This window comes from Echiichthys vipera (assembly GCF_963691815.1).
Source record: "Echiichthys vipera genome assembly, chromosome: 15".
NCBI lineage: Eukaryota > Metazoa > Chordata > Actinopteri > Perciformes > Trachinidae > Echiichthys > Echiichthys vipera.
The window spans coordinates 11,109,686-11,134,006 of NC_139840.1; the positions used below are offsets into that span (position 1 = coordinate 11,109,686).

General features: G+C 39.4%; 2 protein-coding genes across 5 annotated transcripts; one reads left to right on the forward strand and one right to left on the reverse strand.

Annotated features, from left to right (window-relative positions):
• Window positions 1–2,444: 2,444 nt before the first annotated feature.
• On the forward strand, window positions 2,445–11,617 carry LOC310957769 (elongation factor 1-delta-like). 4 transcript variants are annotated; one of them, XM_083928497.1, is made up of 11 exons: window positions 2,446–2,516; window positions 2,975–2,996; window positions 4,087–4,122; window positions 4,823–5,443; window positions 6,681–6,795; window positions 8,808–8,864; window positions 9,862–9,943; window positions 10,044–10,132; window positions 10,398–10,601; window positions 11,024–11,218; window positions 11,492–11,617. In XM_083928497.1, exons 4-11 carry the CDS (start codon window positions 4,857–4,859, stop codon window positions 11,528–11,530), a joined length of 1,368 nt encoding a protein of 455 aa, XP_083784623.1. In that variant the 5' UTR covers window positions 2,446–2,516; window positions 2,975–2,996; window positions 4,087–4,122; window positions 4,823–4,856; the 3' UTR covers window positions 11,531–11,617. The 4 variants fall into 4 exon arrangements, with proteins under 4 accessions (XP_083784622.1, XP_083784625.1, XP_083784623.1 ...); XM_083928496.1 differs by lacking the exon at window positions 4,087–4,122 and having other exon boundaries at window positions 2,445–2,516; XM_083928498.1 differs by lacking the exon at window positions 4,087–4,122 and having other exon boundaries at window positions 2,452–2,516; window positions 4,853–5,443.
• A 1,085-nt stretch (window positions 11,618–12,702) lies between these two features.
• On the reverse strand, window positions 12,703–23,251 carry LOC310957868 (E3 ubiquitin/ISG15 ligase TRIM25-like). The gene is given in 15 exon segments (XM_083928606.1): window positions 12,703–13,378; window positions 13,470–13,529; window positions 14,060–14,110; window positions 14,185–14,344; window positions 14,452–14,694; window positions 14,697–14,751; window positions 14,753–14,844; window positions 15,805–16,460; window positions 17,261–17,326; window positions 18,532–18,621; window positions 19,594–19,695; window positions 19,769–19,928; window positions 20,791–21,024; window positions 21,117–21,212; window positions 22,576–23,251. Coding segments are annotated over 15 exon segments (3,204 nt in total). The 5' UTR covers window positions 23,188–23,251; the 3' UTR covers window positions 12,703–12,851.
• Window positions 23,252–24,321: the final 1,070 nt, after the last annotated feature.

Consider the following 24,321-nt stretch of genomic DNA (forward strand, 5'->3'; position numbering starts at 1 on the left):
GCCATTTGATGGAGTTTTTTTTATTGCAGTCCTGTCTCTCACTGTGGTCATTTTGCCCCTCTTTGCAGTTGTTTAACATCTCTTGTTAGTCATTTGGGAACAATTAGTCCATTAATCGATTAGGTGATTATCAGAAAATGAAATGGCAACTATACTCATGATTAATAGTTTTATTCATTATTCACACAAAACAGCACGCACACAAAATATTCTCGGATTTCAGATTCCCCAATCTGAGGATTTCTGTGTTTGATCTCATTGTAAACTGAACAGGTTTAGGCTTTGGACTGTTGGTTGGACAAACCTGTGATAACGTCACCTTGGACTCTGGGAAACTGTGATGGACCCATTTCATTATTTTTGGATATTTAATAGATTAGGCGATTCATTGATAATCATTTTTTAAGATCAATAGAAATAGAAATTGAAAATGATCGCTAGCTGCAGCCTAAAACAACACCTCAAGTAATGCTCTGAGTAGAAGTTCTGACTACAAACTAGATCAGCCATTCATACTCTTCTCCCTGATAGATGTTTGGCTCAACGCAGGTTGCAACATGTTTTTTCTTGTTATTTCTTACCCATAGCCCTGAGGCAAAGGCCTTGTCAGTGCTACAAGACAAATACATAGCTGAAGACCTTGCTTTAAGACCTCGGCCACCCAATTCAAGAAATCACATTTATTATTCCCGAGGCTGAGACACAAGTCAGGCAATACTTACGTGTAAATGCGCTTCCTCTCTGCTTAGCATCTGATGGCTCCACAAAGTGAACGCCTCATCTGTCAGTGGAGCAAACGCTAGGTTTACAGCCAAAAGACTTTATTATTATAATTGAGTCAAAAAAAATTGAGGGGGTGTTCAAGTAGGCCCTAAGAAAAAAAACAGAAAATCCCCTGAAGCAATTTACGGCACACTAAAAGAACACAGTGTGTCAGCCAGATAGGAAATACATAATGCAAGAATAAAGAAATACAAAAAGGACTGTAAGTAATAGATAAACTAGGGCAGGGAAGGCTGGATGAAGGAATAAATCAGCTTATCAGTGAAAGACGTGTTGTTGAACTCCTTCCAAGAACAAAGTCAAAGGTTTTACTAATTTTTACAATGCAAATTTGTCCTATCATAGATCTCCTGTAGAGGATACACCATAAACTGTGTGAACTGTGCAAACTGTGGCTTTCATTTCAAAGAGTGCCCAGCACAGAATAAGTCCTTAAGCATTTGTCACAATTTCACTTGTGCTGCTTTTCTTACTCGCCCAGTCGTCCTATGTGCCTTTTAAAAAGAAAGGATTAAAAAAAAAAAAGTGGGAAAAAGGTTGTAAATTACTGGTCAACCGGAGCTGTTGAAGGTGAAAACGGAGGTGAAATGTCCTCACGGGTTCAAAGCCGTCATCTTTTTGAGCAACATTTTAAGACTCCTTGAAGCAGGAGATGCTGGGGCCAGCTGTCTGAATTGTGTCAGATTTTTGAAGCTTCAGTTTGGGGTTATTTAATGATAAACATCAGCCGCCAGTCTGTTCTGACAAACACATTTTGTTTTTGTATGTCTGCAATGCTTTCAATGCATTGATTAGTGCTTGTTGTCAATATGCTGTGGAACTATGGGGAATAGTCTTCCATGTGTGATATATGTTATTGATTTGTATTCATGATTTTTGCTTTTTGTGGGTCTTTTTAATTAATAATTCTGCATTCATTGCTTGTATTGCACAACAGACCTACCTGTGTAAAACGATCCCTCCAAATTGGAAAACAATTCTACAAAGCCTGGATCAAACATATAAACAACAGTACAACACCAAAACCTACATTTTTCCCTCCACTACTACTACTTCTACTCTCGTCTGTGTCTTCTGGTCTATACATCATACATCATGAATAATATTTAGAAGCCTTGTATATTTTTTCTGCAGGGTTTAAATTGGCTCGACTGGTCTAGTCTGCCCCCTGCAGGACCAGGGAGGAGGGAGTATCTGGCTCAACAAGAAACTTTGTCAAAACTGAGCTAACTTTTAACTTTTTTTTCAATTTTCAGCATTTAGAAGCATGTATTTTAAAATATGCAATCACAAAAGTCAACCCTGCGAACTGGATAGACAAATCAACATAGCGCTCATACTAAAAATATACTGTAAAAGTCGTGTATGAGGCCGGGGACCCCAGCCTGTCAAACCTGCTTCTGGGAAATGAAGTCTTTAGCCAAAATGGATCAAACCAATCCGAAGGTATGGCGTAAATAGTATTGTAAACACGAATTCCTCCATATTTATAGGATTTTATAGAAAATAACTCGTTTCCTGGGTGGTTGCATGGTATTGTATTTTTTTAAATAAACATTAAAGACAGGGGAAATCCAAGATAAAGTCACCGGAGCACCTCGGTCCGCCCCCCCCTCTGTCATTAAAGATACAGGCGGTCCGCTAATGCACGTCCTCTTTTCCCGTCGGATTACAGCCGAGGCAGCACGTCCGGGGACACTTACCAAGCCATAAAACGTCGAATAAAGCCAAGAGTAAGTGCACAAGAGTTGTATTTTTACCACTTGGAACATAACGAAAAGTGTACCGTTTGTTTAAAGCCACAAAGTATTTTTAAATGCAGAGCTTTCAAGCGCCACGTGGTCAAAGGAACCAGCTACAAGTTGTGCTGCGGCTGTCAAAAAAAACAACTTGTGCCACCTAACTTTAGCTAGTGAGCAACAGGTGAAATACAAGACCAATTTCTACTTTGTTTACCATCGCTTAGACTTCGCCTCATTTGGGACTGGTGTTTGCCCCACTTCTTTCTGTAGTTTTCGAGTGAGTGCTACTTTTGTCTCCCATTTCCATTATCACTTAACAGACTTGCACTCGTTTTTTATGTCAGTATACCTCAAACCTTGAGTAAATCACAGAAATGCGGTGGTTTTTCCATAAGGATTTATATCTGAGTTTTTTGCATTGTCTCTTATTTTTCTCTGTTTGGCATTAGTTTCCCATCCCAGTTGCCAAAGGTGAGTGTTGGTGTTGCAGCTGCTTTACAGCTGATGCTTTAACACATGCTCTGGTTTATTGCAGTTATATGGTGTGGTGGAAGTATTTTGCTAGTTTAAGTAACCCTTGCTCAAACGAATGCACTCCAATAATTCAATTCAGTTCAATTCAATTTTATTTATAGTGCCAAATCATAACCAAAGTTATCTCAAGACACTTTGCATAGTAGGCATAGACCCAGCAATTCCCCCATAATCAGACCTGCAGTAAATCCCACCTTTTATGAAGGTTAAAATCTGTTTTAATTGAAACTTTCAAAGAGGTGTTGATTTAACGTAATGGTCATTTTGGAGGCTGTAGTTTGTGGTGGGGATTTGTTCTGACAACTTATTGATATATTGGGACTAGGGTTGCTACTAACTGCTTATTTCCACTGACAAACCTGTGGATTGTTTTCTCAAATAATTCTTTTTGTCTGTGAAATGGCTGAAATGTAAATCACAATCCCCAGAGCCCAAAGGTCATCATTCACATCGCTTGCTTCAATCAGTTATAAAACAGCAAAAAGAGAAAATATTCACATGTAAGAGGATAGTGTAAGCATTTGTTTGGTGTATTTTTTTAATTTTTTGTTTGAAAAAACGACTGAAACCATTAAGTTCTGTTGACTAGTTGAGTAATAATTATTTCAGCCAACAGGGAGGGCAAAATATTAGAAACTCTTCTCAGTTTAACACAATATAATTCAACAGTTAATAAGACGTCCGCCTTCAAAATGACCTGATGAAAACCCCTCTTTGTAAAAGTCCCACATGAAATTAGGAATTATCAAAGGGAATTTCTCTAACACTGCTATAAATAATGCATCGTTCATGTTTGTAAGTTGGCTTTTGTAAAGTGTTTTTTTTTTTTTTTTTAATTAAATGATGTGGTTATCTTTTTTTAATTTCATGCATGGAAATGTAAATAGTGCCTTTGTGATGTTTGCCTGCATGTTTAAAAGAAGTTTTGTCAGAAATATTTGGATTTTGTTTAAGAAACAATGATTTTGAATATACTTCAAATGTGTGGCATTACTTTGAATTATTTAAATATTCCATTCCACAATAGGTAGTGTACATTGTTCTCCAGCATGCCAAAACAAAGGTGAGCCAGACACTGGTGCGCAGGTTGGGTTTTTGAATGTTGAAACCCATTTAATGCATAAACCCAGTGTTTCCTCGTTAATTGGACACAGCTGCTGTGTGTTTGAAGCCTTGGTCTAGTGTTGCACTGCACCTATCTTAATCAGGGTGTTATTGACCTTTTTAAATTAAGATTTAAATGCTTAATCATGAAATCAATATTAAACAAATGAAGTAAATATTTGTACGTTTGTTTTCCAATTTGAAATGAATATGGAGGAAACACTGCAAACCTAATCCAAACATACATGTTGGCCATTTTCACCTGTCATTTGTGTTAGCTACATTACATTTTGCATTGTTTGCTTTGGTTTTTGAAAGTCCAATGTGAGATTGATCAAGTTGCTAGGACTTTTTTGGGCATCATTTCATCATTTCATATCCTAAAAGCATAGACAAATGATGCCCTTTGCATTCTCAGGTTAATTCTTCTATCCTCATCCTGAACTCTTCCTATAAAGGAAAATACCTTGTATATAGTATTTTCTCAAAAAAGTAAGCTTTTTGATCAGTCCACTGTCTCTTCACCCACAAGACCACATTGGCATCACATCAGCTGTTTTAAGAGCTTTTTTTGGTGTGTCTAACCAGCAAGGTCCTTTGTGGTGTGCTAATGTTTCTAGCTTCCACCTGTTGCTTCTTTTCTCTCCTTTTAACATAAGTGAGTAGAAAAGGGACCCCTTTTTTAATAGAGAAATGGATGAGTCTTGGCCAAACCGTCAGCAAGGAGAAGTACCTCAGCATGCTGTACCAGTGGGGACCTTCAGGCAGGGTAATAATCCCACTATGGAGAGAAGCATCATCAGCGGAGACAGAGTCCAGTTTGGCAGGCTGCCGCGGCGCACACGTTTGTCAGAGAGTTCTGGGGCCGAAGAGGAGTGGTTGAGCCCCTCAAATGAAGCAAGCAGCTCTTATGGTAAAAGCCCTCTCCTCCAGGGCATTCAGGCAGAGGGAACCTTGTACAACCGCAATGCCTATGAACATGCCGAGAGCAACTACCAACGATGGCTCGTCTCTAATAGCAACGGGCCGCTCTCCTCGTCTCCGAGGAGTCCAAACACCAGAGGTCACTTGACTTTCCAGTCCAGACGCAGCCACGGTCCACAGCAGGATCAGGGGCAGCCTATCACCACAGTGAAAGCCTCTGGTACCCCCCACCGCCAGTACAGCAGAGGCCGCAATCGCACCTCCTCTGAAACCGAACAGGGCGGCAAAGGCAGCAAGGGGCCGACCCAGAGGAAGAGGGGGTTCTCCGAGACGGAAAGCAGGCCCAGATGGGACAAGTATGGCACCTCTGGCACAAGGAATGGGAGAGACGTGTGCTTTTAGATTTATGTAACTTGTTTGATTTTTGTTGGGATTTTTTTTTGGGGGGGGGGGGGGTTGTCCGTAATGCTTTCTTGTTTGGCTTTTTCAGTTATGCTTACTTGTGTATTGTGCATAATATTTCTGAGATGCTGGTCTATAATGAGCCTTAGTTTGGAGTTTGCTCGGTAGGCCGCATCCTGCCTTCACTCAAAGAGAAAATAAATGTAGCCCCCTTATTCATTTAAATGAGCTCAATCTATGAACGTAGCAGGGGTGCCAACACAGAGGACTCACTCAACTTTTGCAGCAGTGCAATGCAACATGATTTCAAGGCGCTGCGGTGGCCAGTTGATTATTTGTACTGATTGCTGTATTTATCTCGCAATTATTGTGGCTAAAGATAAAATTAATTTCACAGTGATCATTTTCAGAGTTGTAAAATCCTATTCCAAAGCACTCTGCCGTTTTCTTGCATTTAACATTTCTTATTTGTACCTACGCATGCATCAATACAGCCCCTTACATTTATTTAGTTATCCTTTAACGGCCATTAAATCTGACCTTGCGTTGCATAAGTGTTAGCGCACAACATGCCGTCTGACATATACATATATTTCCTACTGGGATTATTAAAGTATTTCTGGTTATAGATAGATAGATAGATAGATAGATAGATAGATAGTAAGTAAAATGGGTCTGTCTCATAATCCCACAGTGTGGACAAATGAACCTCTGCCATCACTAAGGGGGGTTGTTTCGGGCAGTGACCAACCTTTTGTTCTATAATCCAGACTTTGCAGACCAAGCAACTGTGTTTCACTGACTAAGGAATGTGTATATGCCTGTCTGCTGCAGTAACCAGTCAGCAAAATGAGAAGGGAGGTGAAGCATATGCAGTAGTCTTTTCAGTTAAAAAAAAAAAAAAGTTTTCATTTTACAGAAACTGATGCCTGTTATTCTGCTATTAATTTACTGTATACGGTTGAAACTGTCTGTCTTTTGCTTTTTGTCTCTCCCTATTCCACCAACAACAACTCCATCTGTGGCTGTTCATCATGTTCTGTCACTCATTGTCTTGTCACCGATTGTGCTGGCTGTAATGACTAAACACCTGGTCATGGCTGTTTGTTCATAGACAGTGTTGGATGCAGCTCAATGTTTGTTTTTTTTACATTATTTTATTTATCCTGAATTCCTGATTTCTCTCCTCAGTACCAAAATGAGTGGACTGCAGTGCCTCGCCTCAGAGAAAGTCTGGTTTGACAAACAGCGCTACGATGAGGCAGAGACGCGTTTCTACGAAGGAGCCAACGGACCCTCTACACAGGTAAAACAAGCGCATATTTTGCTTGAAAAATAACTTTTCTTTTGAAAGCCTGTTCAGTGCCCATCAACTTGATCATTCTTTGAAATAAAGACATTTAGGTTTTTTTAGAAAGTTCCTTTCGCCTCCTGTCTGACACCACCTCAGCTCATGCTGCCCTGCCAGTCACTGGCCTATTAAGCAATAGTTACATCATCGTCAGCCCGGAGCAGCTGGTTGCATGTGAGTTAAGCCACTCGATTTAGATGTGGCACATCCTAGTGAGAGGGGGTCAGGTGGTTTGGCAGCTGCCTCTGCTTCTCAGGCTGTCCAGTGCAACAGTGTGCACATGCCTGGGCAACAATGGAGATTAGAGAATGATCACTTCTCTTTAAAGAAGGTCTTTAAGCAGCCCTTTGATTCTGCTGACTGAGTTATTGGGATGTGTGCCTCCACTGCTGCCCAAAAACAAGAAATGAGCAATGTCTTTACAGAAACGATGCCCTGGTTATTCAGACAAATCCATAGATTACGCTGTGAAATTCTTATTTCGCTGGGCATATTTCTTCCTGTGTCAAATGGTTTAAATGGAAAAAGTTTGTTACAGTACATGTACTGAAGTGGGAATATGACAGCTGCACCATGAGAGTTGCAGGTCAGGTCATTATCCTGGGTTTGTGTCACCTTTATGCCTGCTGCTTAAATGTATGCAACCTTCATAATGCATCGTGAGGCCCAACTAGATAAGGCCGTAGCTCACATTTATTTGCTACTTGCTTCAAATCTTTTGATAACGGAGTCATGCTAAATGTTGGGTGTATGGTCCATTCTGCTTTTGTCTGTTTTGCACGCTGCTTTCAGTCTCCTACTGTTCCCTCTTCATCACTGCTTTACCCACATGTACCTGCAGGAGAAAGAACTTAATGCCATTCTGCAGGACATTGCTAAATCCCGACAGAATATCCTGCAGTCCATAAACGGAGTGAGTACTGTGCAACAAATGAGCCATAGGAACATCCCCTGTAGTGGCTGTACTGTACTCACTAATGTTCGTGTACCAGCCTTAATACAGGGGGATAGCTGTTTCAATTAGAAATTGTGATAAAAGAAAAGACGGCAAGTAATTGCGGACATTTTAAGCCTGATTAAATTCCCAGAAAAACATTTAGCCTGCACTTGACAAGGACATGCTTCATGCATGCTACAATTTTTTGTTAGGACTTATTTTCCCTTTCACCTCTGCTTGCTTCTCCCATAATCTTCATTGCTATCTGTCACTTCGTTGCGTATGTGTTTGTCTTTACGTCAGTGCCATTTGCAATATTGTTAGCACTATGATTGTGATTTGTTGTATGTGATTTTTACAGAAACAAGTGTTCAAGTGAAAAATCTACTTTGTCTCATCGGCTACTTAAATGTTGTTACCTTAAAGAGTGAGTTCACGTTTCTCAGCAAGCAACCACTATCATACTAAAAGGACTGATTTGGATAAGACACATTCAATTTGGCCTACTCATTAACTTCAGCTGAAGCTTGAGAAGTCATACTTGAATGGTAAAAGCACTGGATTTTGTCTCATCACCTACAGTGAAATTTCTTTAAGAAGGCTTCTCTTTGTGAAATGTCAACCTTTCTAGTGTGTAAGCCAGACTTCATTAAAACAAAAAGAGCTAATGTATTGTTTACTTAGTCTTTGAGCTTGTTGCTGGAAACAGCTGCCTTTTAATAAGACCTGAGTAAGCCATAAGTGGTTTCACAGATGTAAACATGTGCTCAGACTGTTGAAAATCCTTTAGTATTAGAACTATAGTAACATTTGATCAGGTAATGTGATTTAGTTGAGGTTATTTTTAATTAATAATACAATATTAAAATAATCTCATCCCATTTCTCTGACAATATTGACATCTGATCAGTTTCCATCCTATTACTGATGACGCTGAAGTTGTAGCAGCTAACTCTATCTACAACCAGTACTTTTCTTTTTGTCTCTGTTTTCCCTCCATTACCTTCACCCTGTACATCACCGGGTGCAGGTGAAAACTGCCCTGCAGCCGCACAAAGGGCGCCATCCAAGACGGCAGCACAGAAATGTAAGTCTTCATCCAGCTTTGCTGCTCTGGCCTGGGAACGCTGCATGGCAGCAGCAGAGAGCTGGATGTGCTGGCTGCTGCTGCCTGGTGTGGAGTGTGCTACTGTTATCACAGCACGATGTTTCAAGATGTCTCATCCTCAACCACTATGCCATCCTGCATCTTTTTTTTCTTTTGAGGCTTAATACACTATCACTAACTAATTTGAAATTTGTGGGTGGTAATTCAAACAATGTTGATTTTGTGATCATTATTAAAGTATTTCTGATTCATACCATTAAAATGCTAATACTATTTCCATTCAACATGTTCTATCTTGAAAGCTCAATTCTTTGTATACAGTGACAGTTAGCTTTCATGTAACCTCTGAATTAAGTGATCAGTAATTAAAAAAAATAGTTTGACATTTTGGGAAATGCATTAAGTCACGTTGTTGCCAAGAGTTACATCAGAAGGTTTCATATCGGTCTTCTCTTAGGCAAAGACTGGATACGAGGAAGCACCTAGCTTGGCTCTGTCCAAAAAATGTTTTTTAAAAATCCACCTACACTAAATGGCACCTGATATCTTGTTACATTAATCCATACAAATGCCAACGTTTTATTTTTGATTTAAGATCTTCTCATCTCTCGGCAAGAATGCAAATATGTTTTTCCCAAAATGTTGAACTATGCCCTTTAATTTATTATTAATTGTGGGAAATGAAAATTCCTGCATGCTGTCATTGTAAACATGAAATCCTCTTTATTAGGGATCAAGGGAGTTCATTTTAACAGCATTGTGTGTGTGTCAGTTGTGTATCCAAATCATTGATTTTAGCCCTGCATGGGTTTCTTTTTAAACCTCAACCACTTTGACTATATTAATTTTGCTTGCTTCGTCTCTTCAGGCTTGGATTGGCTCTCAGCCTGGATGATAGTGCATTTGCTTTGTTACCATCTGAACCCTCATCTGCAACAGGAAACTTGCTAATTAATTTGGGTTTATTTTTCCACAGTCATCCTCACATGCAGGAGGAGACCAGGAGCTGGTTTCACGCATGAAGAGCATGGAACTGGAGAACCAGGCTCTGCACAAAGGTATGTGTGTGTATTGAGTTTTTTTTTTTATGTCTTCCTGAGCTTTGGTTTACTTGTTACGCAATATTTATACATTTTTTTTCTATTGTTTGTTTGTTAGTGGTGACAGAGATGAGAGCAGCCCTGCAGAAGCTGGAGTCCAGAGTGGGGGTGCTAGAAAAGAGCCCATCAGCTGTCCCATGTGCTAAGGTAGATAACATAAGATCTGTCTTTTATGTTTCGTTTATCTGGTTTTTATTTTATTTGTTTTAAATATACTTGATTGACTCTTTTTGGGGAGGACTTAAGCTTCGTTCCTCCCCAGCACACATCTATTGATTTTCTATCATTGTACGATGTTTGAATTGTTCAAGCAAATGGAGAGAAAGAAAGAAAGATAAAACCATATTGGAGAAAGTCGTCTGAAGAGCACACTTTCAGATATTTTCCTGTTCTTTTTCATTGTTGTAACCAGGCTGCTCCAGTCAAGGCTGCTCCAGTACAGGTCGAAAATGGTGATGACGACGATGACGACGACGATGTTGACTTGTTCGGCAGTGATGACGAAGACGATGAGGCAGCACGCCTCAAGCAGGAGCGTCTGGATGCTTATGCAGCCAAGAAGTCAAAGAAACCCGCCCTCATCGCCAAGTCATCTATCCTGTTGGACGTCAAGCCCGTACGTTAAGTCCTCCTCAACTGTATCATGTTGCTCATACTCATTTGATAGTTCCATTGCAGTTGTGTTCTTATATAAGGAACCTATAGTTTTGGAAAAATGTTGTTCAAATCAGGAAATGTGTCTTCCCTGTTGGTGTGATTCACTGTTTACGTGTTTCAGAAAAGGCAACAAAGAGAGTGCTTTGGATTCAATGTTCTTTGGAATTAATTTTGACTATCAAATTTATTTAAATGTGTTTATATCATTCATATGAACCCCAACAAAATAAGTTAAACATGCATGTAGTCCGTATTAGAAAGTATGCTGTTATTCAGCATATGTAAAAGCTTTGTTTTGCTGTTAACCGTGTTGAATTGTGACTTAATGGCATTAGTTACATTATTATTCTGTGTGTCCCCATCATCCATGTGTTCCATTAGTGGGACGATGAGACTGATATGGCAAAGCTGGAGGAGTGTGTGCGCTCGGTGCAGATGGACGGGCTCCTGTGGGGAGCATCTAAACTGGTACCAGTTGGCTACGGCATCAAGAAACTGCAGATCAACTGCGTGGTCGAAGATGACAAAGTCGGCACAGACATCCTGGAGGAGGAGATCACCAAGTTTGAGGACTTTGTAAGTAACAACCACTTTGTTGTACTTTGTTAACCCTAATGGAAAAACGTATTACACTTGTTTTAAAATCGAAGTTCTTTATACATCTGTGTTACACAATTCTGCCTCCAGCCCAGTGGGGATGAATGAAATTTAATTGTGGCGCTCACAGCATTGGAAAATTGCAGTACACGATTTAACAACAAAATCTTTCCAGAATCTGTGTCAGTCGTAACAAAAAAATCAGGTTACACATTAACATAAATTCTTGAATGCGTCTTTCTTCCTTTGTAGATCCAGAGTGTAGATGTTGCTGCCTTCAATAAGATCTAAGCTCCACCAGCTGTTGACCTGCTCCACCAAAGTGTTGCTGCTGCTCCCTGCTGGCACAGTTATTAAAATGCTAAGTTTTGAGCACAACCCTCTGTCTCCGTTTCATTATTCAAACAGGTCAAGTTAAACAAATATTTTGAACCACATAGAAAAGGCTACTTGAGAACTGTTACTGTTTTGTTTGATAGAGTGCAGCCATCTTTTACATTTAAAGAGAGCTCAAACCGACCCAAACTAAACTTGGGACTTTACACTTTAGTTAACAGACCATACTATGACTTTACATTTTAGTGTAACAGACTATACTACCTAACTGTACCATGGGAAGAGGGAATGGAGGCGGCCTTTGAGAGGAAAAAGAAGAGGTACGCTGAACAGGGTGGACAGCTTGAACTTTCCCAGTGGAAGTTGGGTGCAGATGCTTCACCGGTGCCTCGACCCAGCAACTCTTGGGATCACTGGCTCCTAACCCAAGAAGGCTCTAAAGGAGCTAGCGGAAGAAGCAGAACAAGGGAGCTTCTGGATTTGGCTCAAAAGAAAGGACAAGGCATGGGGAAGGCAAGGATCCTAAGGTTGGCTGCAGGGCTATACTATGATTGTATTCCACATAATATTTTAGAGAGGAACCTTCCCTTTTTTTGTGATAGTGCAGTATGTCAAAATGTCAGTTTTTCCTTAAGAGATGGCATTTTAAAGCAAAAAAGTTTGCTGAAAAATGTCCTATTATGTCAACACAATGTAAATTATGCTTGATCACTTTCTGGTGCAGAGTTGAGATGGATACTCTGATATCCATTAAATGTAAGGCTTCGCAGTTATCTTAAACACAAAGAACTGCAGACTATTTCTTGGCTTCATTGCACATAACCCCTGTAAAACTGCTGTTGCTACAACAAGATGTAGCATGTTAATTGCTATGGTATCAACCTTAACTAAATCTATGCCAGCGAGTGAAAAACCATAGCCTATAGTGTATATCCCAACATGTCAAACTTTTGTGTTAAACACTGAGGGTGGAAAAAATACATTTTTTAATTACAAAAATATTCAAAGTCTTAACACGTATTAAATGCTTTATTATAAGCGTTAAATAAATCAGCTTTAATGTACAAATTGTTGATTTAAGATAAAATGTATCTGATGCACAATAAATCAATATAAAACATATGCTCAAAATAAATGTACACCTTGACCTATTTGACAACTTTTCCTTTTTAGATCCATCTCAGTTTCATTATTAATCTTAGTCGAACAAACATTTTGAACCATACACGTACATGGCTACGTGCAGACTATTTATGGAGTGCAGTCATCTTTACATTTAAATAGAGCAAAGCCTCAAAGTAGAACTCAACCCCACCCAAAATCCTGGGTATACAGGCTGGGTGAATGTAGTCTTGACTTTATGGAGTAAAAGCATCGTATCAGAAACATTATAGAAAGACAAAGTCCCACCCCTGAAGTCCAGATACACCCCTATCCTGCTGCAGCAGGGAGCAGCGATGGTCACACTCTCTTTATTGTGCTGAAATGAACAGACTGAGTAAGAGCAGTCCAGGCTCCAGGATTTGGAGTTGTGTCCGAGCTTGCAGTCGCTCCCACCTCCGCTCCTGCCCATGTTTCTGTAGCAGACGCCAATGGAAACCCCTCCGTTACCAGCCCACTCTACCTCCCAGTAGCAGCGTCCAGCCATCCCGGCTCTGCACAGCACCTGGGCCCAGTTGGTGAAGCGATGCGAGTGGTCTGGGTAGGGCTGTGGCTCTGAACGTGTGGTCACCTCTCTTCGACTATCAGAGAAGCTTAGATAAGGGTTGGCTGTGTTCGGGTCCAGGGTTATTTCATTGTAATCTGGACACAGTAGATGTACATTCTCAGACACTATTAATCATTGGTTTCATAAAGATGAATGTCTTATGGTTTACCAAATAATTGTACTCACATTGTAGAAAATCCGCTCTTGTCTTTGGTTCTGTATTGTATGGTATGTCACTGCCTTTGGCTGTTAGACAGATGTAGGAGATAACACATATCAAACAACAAAATAGTTAGCTATTTCAGACGCCCGTGGTTCTGGAAGTCAAATTACAAAACATTTTTCCCATAGACAATGTTAAGTGACACAGTTGGAGCTCTTCTACCGATCTCTACTTAAAATCCCTCTCTGGACAAATCATCAGTAGAACTGTGTTAAAATATCTAGTTCTTTGAATGAAAAGTAGAAAGGTGTGAAAAACAGAACGTAAAAAGGTCAACGTTAAAGGAATACCTCAGTCTCATAGTGACCATTTGTACTTGTATAAACAATTCAACCCGTTTTGAGTTGAATTCATGGAGAACATGTTTTTTTTGCATTCTACTGTGAACAGAGAATAATAATCAATACCCCCAAACATGCATTTTCACTAAAAGCTAACTCTTTAAACTTCATCGTCTGGGTCCCTGATTACATCATTGTGACATTATCTGGGTTGTTTTAGCTGTTTTAAATAAGTAGCAGTTTATTACATCAATGTAATGAAACTCACTTACCTTTAGTCTTTTCAGAAGCACTTTGATTGCTGGTTTCCTTCAGTGAAATTACTAGAAATGCAGACAAACAAATATCAACAAGATAATCCTGTTTATGGCGATAGGGTGTAAAAGAGACATCATACCTTTATCAGAGATCCTGTTGAATTCTCTTTCAAGTGTTTCGTTCAGACTGTCTTTGAGACTAGCCAGGGCTCCTCTCATGGTTTTATACATCATATATTGAAGTGCATCAGTGCTGGGCATCTCCACAGTCTTTGTAGGGAAATGGAGAGACTTGCACTTCTGCGGTGACATGAAACATCAAATGATAGGACATCATTTGAATGCAAAACATAGGGATAGACATTATTGGGAGTTATTTTCCACAACTAAAGAGTTTTGTATCGTACCTGGAGGAAGTGGACGTGGTCCTCAGCACGAGAAATCTTCTCCAGCTCAGCGTCGCTCCTCCTGAGCTCAATGATCTCCCTCTGTATCCTCTCCAGCAGCTCCTCAGCCTGACTGACAGCTGCTTTCTCCTGGACTCTCATCACCTCCTTCACCTCACAGCTTTGTTTCTCTATGGAGCGGATCAACTTGGAGAAAACCCTCTCACTCTCCTCCACTGCTGCTTCTGTTGAGTGCTGTGGAGGTCAGATTGTTTCACTTTTGAGCACAGGCAGTTTGTCAGCATCATATATTGACATGGAGCTCACCTTAATGTATCTGACAACATAGCGGAGTTCCTTCTCTGTGTCCTTCAATTTCTGCGCAGACTTCAAAGAGGTTTCTTGGAGTTTTTTCTAAGAGAATACAAAGATGAATATCACAAAGCACAGTCCCCCAGGCTGCTCAGTCCAAAAAAAAAGAAGAAGAAGAAATTCCCACAGTTCAAAAGATTGGATTGCACTGGAAGGCCTTTGGTCTTTAAACCTGAACTACTGATACTAACATCAGAGAACAAGACGTGGCTGCAGGACCAGGGCACATTTTTACACCCTCCATTTGATATGTGAAATGTTAAAGCAGTTAGACCAGTTTATAAAAGACATTTACTATAGGTACTACCGGGTAACATTTAACACTAAGGGTTTAAAATCATATAATTAGTTGATATTCTACCAAATTAGCTGAATTCCTCCTACATAAAAGTTTATGTCAGGACCAGTAGAGTGTAACAGGGAAAGATGCACTAAAAATGCCAATTAACAAATTAGGGGAGAATGATCAGACGTGTACCAGCCACTATGTTGTAAATGTGTCAAAAATACCATTGGTTCTATTCTCAGACATATTTTAAAAAGCATGATCTGAAAAAAAAATGTATATAAGAAGAATCCAGCTAATTAGGTTGCATATCCATTTTATGGGCCGTTTTGTATAATGGTCACTTTTACTTTTGGTACTTTAAATTTGATGCTATTATACTCTTACTTAGTATGATTTTGAAGTCAGGGATTTTACAAAAGAGTATTTCTACACTGTGATATTTCTGATTTTTACATAAGTAAAATATCTGAATACTATCTGAATACTAAAATATTCTGAATACTTACTAGTGATGTATTTTCTCATACTTGAGAACATTACAATGTTATCACAGGCTGCAGAGTATACCCTTTAAAAAAATCCATACTTTCAGATCAATTCTGTCTGAATATTGGTGAAAACAATTTATAGATGTTATTTGTTTATTTTACATAGCTGTTCAGAAACATGTGAACTCATGAGGAATTTCTGCATCAAGAAATATTCAACCTCACCTGTTGTGTTGCTCTCTCATCCACCACTGAGACTGCGTCATGGCCCTTGTGTCTTTCCTTAACACACTGGGAACACACACACAGCTGGTCAGTGCGACAGTACAGCCTCAGTGACTTATCATGATGTGGACACAACTTCTCCCTGAGCTGATCCACAGCTGGGATCAGCTTATGGGCTTTTCCATGAAAGCGTTCTTCGTGGACTCTCAGGTGAGCTGCGCAGTAAGACTCGGAGCACACAACGCAGGATTTAACAGCTTTAGTTTTTCTCAATGTGCAGAAACTGCATTTGACTTCATCGGGTTTGGCCAAGGGATGAGCTGCAGCTTGAAATCCAGAGCGCTGAAACGTCTCTATCACTTCGCCCAGAACAGTGTTTCTACTCAGCAGAGGTCTCGGATTAAACACCTGCCTGCATTGTGGGCAGCTGTACTGGCCTTTCTGCTTGGCCCTGTTCCAGTAATCCTCAATGCAGTCCAAACAGTAGCTGTGTCCACAAGGGATCGTCACCGGGTCTCTTAAAATCTCCAGACACACTGAACAACAAAACTGATCTTGTTCAATAGAAATAGTTGTTGCAGCCATTTCCTCCACACTCCAAACACAAACTGGAAGGGACAAAGATGGGTGTAGCTCACAGGTGTGCTGATAACAGCCTCTCAGGTTTCACCTGCTGCACCCTGAAGCCTCCAATCACAGCCAGCAAACCTGCAAATAGGCTGTCCCAGATCAAGCAGCCTGTGCAAATAAGAACCTTCTATTGAACAACCTCTCCTAAGTATACATTAGATGAATTCATACTAGATGCACTGACTTGTGAGTTATTGGACACATAACATGCGTAACACAAAAGTGTATTTGCGTGTTAAGTCAACCTGTTATTCCACTTCTCCATCGGACACCTAGTGCCTGTATTTGTTCAAAGTTCAGTGAAGTGTGAACCTGCCTTCATGCAAATAAGAAAGAAGTTGCTTTTTTTAATGTAAGCATGTCACAAGTCACAATATACCATATTATTACATGTCTCTAAAGCAAAACAGCATTATGTACTTTTGGTTAAAAAATGAGAAATCATTATAAAAGAATAGCACTGTTAAAAAACCTAAAACTTCACAAAATGCAAAGGCAGTTTAATTTCAAATACTGAAATAAGATATACTGTGTCGGTCCTGCTTTGTGCTGCTTAATATTTAAGTAAATGCATGGTCTATGTGATCTACTGTGGCACAAAATACTTTTCTCATGTCTTTCCCACCCGCGCTATCATGCAAAATGCAAGTATAGCAGATTGGTGAAAACCCAGCAATTCAATTAATTACAAAATATGGATTATTAAATGTACAATTGTCAGAAGTAGTGTCAGTACAGATGTGTGAGAAAACAGCACTGAGGTATAATGACATTCAGCCCGTGTAGGTGCCTATGAAATGTTGATTTTGACGTCCACTACAAGTCTATTTCCTCCTGGGGTGAGCGCGGCGCTGAAAGTGCCTCTGTCTGGTTCCTGAGGAGAGTTTGGAGCCTGAGCAGACAGAAAAGGAATTATTAGTCTACAGCACCCCAAGGTGACAAAAACATTTGAACACGGAGAAGCATGTTGGGAGGAGAGCTCACAAACATGTTCCTGGACATTATCTGTACCAGGTAGTAACAACCGAACATATACAGAGCCACTTTTCCAACAAGATGCAATGTAATGACTGCCATTTCAGTAATTATATTATTACAAATAACTCGCCATACACTAAGATTAAGATGTCAGTTTAAGATTACATTTAATAAAAACACGTCTATATGGTTTCCTTTACTATTTTACTCATTTTTCTTTCAAAGATTTAAATATTTAACCAGAAAGATGCAATTACTCAATTTACATGTGTATCTGTAAGGTAACATGTCCATGTAAAATTATTTTTTATCATTTTCATTTATTTAGTTTTATTATTTGTAACAGTGTGATATTGCTACTTTCATTTTAAAAGCAATGTACTCAACATTAATATAGCAGCAGACAACTATTTCTTCTGTAAAGATATAGTGCAGAAATGGCGTCCTGAGCAAGCCCCAACCACAGCGACTTCCTGTTGGATCCAATCAGGAAGTGCCAAAAAACAAATCCACCAGGGAGTGTCCACTAGGGGCAGGTTTCATAATAGAGCAATTTCTCATTGACCCTCATGTTAAACATGCCGTTTTCACAGCATCATTAAACCTGTTTAACTCCTGGTACAAAGAAACTTTCTAGTTTGTATGTTTAGGTCATATCTCCATGACAACACTCTTTTGTTCAAGGCTAGTTTTTATTTTAGTAGAGGTTAAAGTTTATGAATAATTAGGGGTGCGGCCTCTTGAGTGACAGTTAGCCGCTGGCCCTCACTTCTCCTCAGAGCTATACGTCAGCCAGATGGACGTATCTCCCTCCCCCAAACACACATCAAATTTTTTTTTGTTAAGAGGTAATGAGGGGGAGTCAAAGTCTGACAAGATGGCGATTGGATCAAGTTGAGAGAACGAACCTCGACATAGAGGCTACATTCATTATATAATACAGTCTATGGTCCTGAGCAGAGAATGAAGTCCTTCTCACAATCAGCGTTTACCGTTTGTTCTTTCTGTCACAAAAATGGAAACATTTCTAATACAATTTGCATTTGGGTTTGCTTGTGTAAAACAGGCTCTGCACACTGTTTAATGCTTAAATACATTTCATTTAATGGCTGTATTTACCAAACGGTGAGAAGGCAAAGGTCGGCCCAGGAGGGAGGAAAGGGTTCAGGGGATTCACAGGACTTTGATCAAGACCAGGCGGAGGGATCACTGCAAGCACAAAGAGAACAAACACTGTTGCTACAGAGTCTCAGCTGTCAAAATCTGCAGCACTGTCATTCTTGAGCAGGTTCAGCAAACTCTACTGTAAACAAACAAGCTGAGTAAGGTGTTTGTGTGGCATGAGAATGTGGTTAGGATTTGGATGTGCAACCAACAGGGTTTATGCAGGGTTCAACAAATTCAATTAAGACTTCTTAATGTCACATAGTATGCAATCAAATTCTGAAAATGCTTCCAAGCTGCAGACAGCTTTAAATATGAAATAATATCTGTGTGGGTTTTCTCCGTGTTCTCTGGCCTCCTCCCGCAGTCCAAAGACATGCATGTGTTAGGTTAATTGATGACTGTAAATTGCCAGTAGGTGTCAATGTGAGTGTGAATGGTTGTCTGTCTCTGTTCGTCTCTATGTGCCCTGTGATAGACTGGCGTCCTGGGTGTACCCCTCCTCACGCCCGATGTCAGCTGGGATCGGCTCCAGATCCCCGGTCTGAATGGATGGATGGATGATCATATAATATAATATAATAATTCCTACTTATGGCATTAATCAATCACTTAACACTAACTGGATATGGATAAGCAGCATGAAATGGGCTGTTAGATTAACCAATTTAAGGAAAACTAATTAATTTACACAAGGTCAGAGGTCTGGACCAATAGTACCAATAACCAGTTGATTAGAGAAATCAAAAATTTGCCTCAAAGGGCGTTATAATCTGTACACCATACAACACCCACTATTCTTAGACCGTCCATTCGGATAAGAAAACCTCACACCAAGACAACCTTTAACAGGAATGGGGAGCTTCCTGAGAGCTTTAATTACAATACAGATGTTTCTCCAATTACATGAATCATACAAAGTTTACGTTTTAGCACCTGTATCAAAAGCTGTGGTTTTGTGACTGACCCATCCAAATCATGTCCTACAGATGGACGTGAACAGGTTTATAGTCTCACCTTGTGTTGCTTCCATTTGTACAGCTGATTCCCCATCAATGGGCTGCGTTGTGTCCGGCTGTACAGCAGGATTCGGATGACCTACAATCACTATATCCCTCACTACAAAAGAGAAAGAAAACACATAAACAGAGTTATCAGAATAATTTGTATCAGATAAAAAGACAACCCTTACCTTTCTCGTAGATGCTGACAAATCCTCCCTGGCAGACCTCCTGCAGCAGTCCTTTAAAGTCTGAGACGGCTGTCATCACGGGCACAAAGGTGAGGTTGGGGTCCGCGTTGACCGAAGGCAAAGCTGACAGCACAGGTGGCGCGTGGAGAGACTGACAACTCTTGAATATCATACAAGAGACATGAGTTTAAGGCGTGTTACTGTGCCAGACATCTGAAGTAAATAAGTACTCAGAGTATTCAGATCCTTTACTTAAGTAAAATCCCATACACACATACCATAAATATACTTCATTACAAATAAAAGCCCTGAATTCAAAATCCTACTCAAGTAACTGTTGTAAAATAAACCTTACTATCTCCCCCCTTGAACATATTGTTGTACCTGTATTTACAAAGTGAACTTTTAAAACCCCTGGAAAAAAATTCCGCATCCATGCACAACTGTACACAGTAAAATTTAAGCTTTCTTATTTTGTATTGTGTCTTTATATGTTCACACTTGCACCAAATTATCACCAAGTCAAATTCCTTATATGTGCAAAATGCAGTCTTCTGCAAACCCTCTGATTCTGATACCTGAAGCATCAAAAGTATTTATTACGCAAACATGTATATTTATTTGATAGTGTTTTATTTTATATATATATATATTATACCTGAAACCTAGTTGTCTTAACCAAGTGCAAAAATAGGTTATTGGAGTAAATATATCTTTGTTTTTAAATCAACTTTCCTAAAAACAAAATAAGACTTTATGGACTACTCAATTAGCGAATTTTGTGCACTGAATAAGGCATCATACGTTATAAACCGATCACATGTTTTGAATATAAAATCACATGTCATGTATTAATGTTGTGAAGTAAAAAATACAATACTCCCTCTGAAATGTAGTGGAGTAGAAGCATAATGTAGCAAACAATAGAAATACTCAAGTACAATATTGAAGTTTTTGCACTTTACATAGGTAAATGTACTTGTACGTAATACCTTTGATGGTATTAATCGGAGCGTTGTTACCTGAAGGAAATGAACGTGGTCCTCAGTGTGGGAAAGTTTGTCCAACTCAGCCTCGTTCCTCTTCAGCTCAACAATCTCCTTCTGGATCTTCTCCAGCAGGTGCTCGGCCTGACTGACGGCCGTCTTTTCCTGAGCTTTGATCAGCTCCCTCACCTCGAAACGCTTCAGCTCAATGGACCGAATCAGTTCGGTAAAGACGGCGTCGCTCTCCTCAGCTGCTGCCCGAGCAGAGCGCTGGAGGGGGGGCGACACAGAAACATATAAAAAGCATTTTAAACACGTATATATGGTATATATTTATGACCAAACAGGATGTTGGCACTTACGGCGAAAGATAAAATGGCTTGTCTAATCTCCTGGACTCCTTTTTCCCTTTGATGAATTCTCAGCTGAGAGCTGTGCTTCATGTCACCAAGCTGCCCCTGAGGAAAGAATATTAATAACAATAGATTATTGTCACTTTTATTTCATGGAGATCTGAGTGTCTTCACGGTAACATTACACCATGTTAGATTTTGCAATGGCAAACTACTGGTTACACCGTGTCTTTCATGTGTCGTTTGAAACCCCATTTCAGATTGTGGGATCATTCTTCCATTTGTGCAAACAGAAAAGAGCAATTTAATAGCTTTTTCTCCTGCTATATAGCTGATTTCACTGCCACCCAGACCCCAGTAGACTTGGTCTAACTGAAAAACACAAGCTTGTCACATCAGGACTAGATTAACATGGGAACTCTAGAGCATGTCTAAAATATCCTGTCAGATTTTAAATGCCTTTATTATGTTTGTGAAAATAGGAAATGAGGTAATTTTGTTGCTTTATCTCCATCAAAACCATATTAGACTTTAGACACATTAGATTAAAATAAATCTACTTTTACTTAGTTATTTGTTAAAGCTGCTATGTTGTGCCTTTTTCCTCCGTCAAGACATTAGACCATGTCCACATAAAAAAAAAGTAGAGCAATAATTGGGTTGAATATTGTAATGAATTATTTTGAAAACCCAGCTTTAGGTTTTCAAGACTGAGTCATTTTACTTTAAAAAATGGAAAAGGGTAAGATTTCACTGTTTATTCTCAATCCAGACCACATTATACAACTGTAGCAATACAAATGAAAATCTCTTTAAATTTAAAAACATTATACTCAAGCATTCTGAATGTCACTTGTAAGCCTACATGTTTTATTTAATGTGGAACCAGTGTAGCCATATATTGTTTGTCAAGCATTCGTTGTTGAGAATTCCTGTTTTTCCTGAGCAAGAGACCTTGATCACAGTGAGACTTTTTTTTGTGCAATAACTTTATCCACCACTTAAGTGCAATAATTCAATCTTACTGTTCATTTCTGCCATATACAGTCATACATATTTTATCTTATACGCTTACTCTACACTCAACTTATCTGATTTCATTTTCTGTGAATTTTATTTGACCTGTATTCATGTGTCTACTTTCTATATATTTATATTATATTATTATTATATTATTTATATTTAGAGTTTATTGCTTACTGTGTATTGTTTCACTTTCTATATTTATTTGACTAAGAGTTTATTATTTATCATATACAGTGTGTTTTATACCTCCCTTGTATTTTTGTAAAGAGAATAATAAAGAGAACTAAATAAAAATAAAAAATAAAAACGTTTAAGCAATTTGTAAAAAACACAAGTGAAGGACACCATGTAGATCACACCAGGTCAAATGACAGTACAGGGGCTGATTCCCACAGAAGCCTTGTCTTGAATCAATCAGACGGTTTGATTATAAATAGATTACCTGCTTCAGTTGTACCTCCGCCTCAGCCAGCACCGTGTCGTGGCCCCTGTGTTCATCCGTCAGACACATGTAACAGATGCACTGCTTGTCGGTGCGGCAGTACACCTCCAGCAGCTTGTCGTGTCGTCCGCAGATCGTCTCTTGGAGTTTCTTGGAGGCCGACACCAGCTTGTGTTTCTTGAAAGCAGCAGATTGGTAATGAGGCTGCAGGTGAACGTCGCAGTAGGAGGCCAGACACACCAGACAGGACTTCACAGCTTTGTTTTTTCTCCCGGTGCACACGTCGCACTCCACGTCGTCGGCCTCAGCGAAACTTTGATTTACAGGCGTCGTCGTCGTGGTCGTGGTGGTGTCTTGGAGTCCAGTCGTTCTGAATTTCTCCACCACGTCGGCCAACATGGTGTTTCTGCAGAGCACCGGCCTCGGGTTAAAGTTGTGCCTGCACTGCGGACAGACGAAGATCCCTAGATAGTCGTCCTGGTCCCAGTAGTTCTGGATACAGCCCGAGCAGTAGCTGTGTCCGCAGGGGATGGTCACAGGGTCCCTCAGCACGTCCAGACATATCGAGCAGTTGAACTGGTCCTTGTCCAGGACCACTCCGGCTTGAGCCATCGTCGAAAAAACGCTGAAGTCGGTGTAGAAAACGAGAGAAAACGAGCGAAAACACAGGAACGTGACTGTCTGACAGCTGCTGCTTTGTTTACAGGAAGTGATGCTGAGGGGGCGTGGCCACGGAGGCGTCACCGGAAACGGCAGTAGGACTTTAATCTTTAAAAACAGAAATCAGAAGCTCACATGTGGATGTAATGCATGGAATCGTTATAAAACACAATTATCATAGTGGCCAAATATTATATACACAAAGCTACATTTATGAAGACTCTTCATCTTTAAAGCGTTTCAAAATGAATTCGTATTACGTTGTAAATCCCTTATTTATATGAGCTCTAAATATGCAAATGAACTGCTTAGCAACTTGGAATTATACAATTTAACTCACCCTTGAATTTTTAAATTATACCATTTTATTATTTATTTTGTATCCTACTTTCATGTTAATCAGCCCTATTGTTGTACATTTGAACAATACTAATAACGTTTGAAAAAAAAGTTCATTTCAAAATAATGTACACCCAATTTACACCTTTAAATATAATGCTGGGGGGTTTGGAGGACAATAAATAAATACAATAATAAATACGATTATTTTAATGGTTAAATTATTTATTTTTAAAGCACAATTCAAGTAATAATTTGTATCTAAATTCCCTAAAAAATACAGTGCAAAGCCAATTACTTTTGGAGACAATAATTGCCACAAACCAAGATAAAGTACCACAACACAATAAAAAATGGGGAAAGATTTGCTTCAGTGAAGTCTGAGACTAAATACAAATGTAGATATGCCTTATAGTCATATGTACATTAAAGCTTATAAATGTACTGGCACTCTCAACTTTAGTTACTCAAATTACTAACTCAATTGAATTGAAGGCATTCTACCAATTGTATGATGTTATGTATTTAGGATACTATCTGCCTGTATTAATAAAAAAAAATGTAATCGCTATAATTACCCAATTCAGAAATGCAAACGCAGTTCTGAAAGTTTTATGTCATTGGTTTTTCTTACTATGTTTTGAATCTGTGTTCTTGTAGTACATGTATTCACATAGGTACAGATATAAGGTACTTAGTATTGTACCAGTACTTTCAACTAATAAAAGTCCAAATATGCAGAATGGC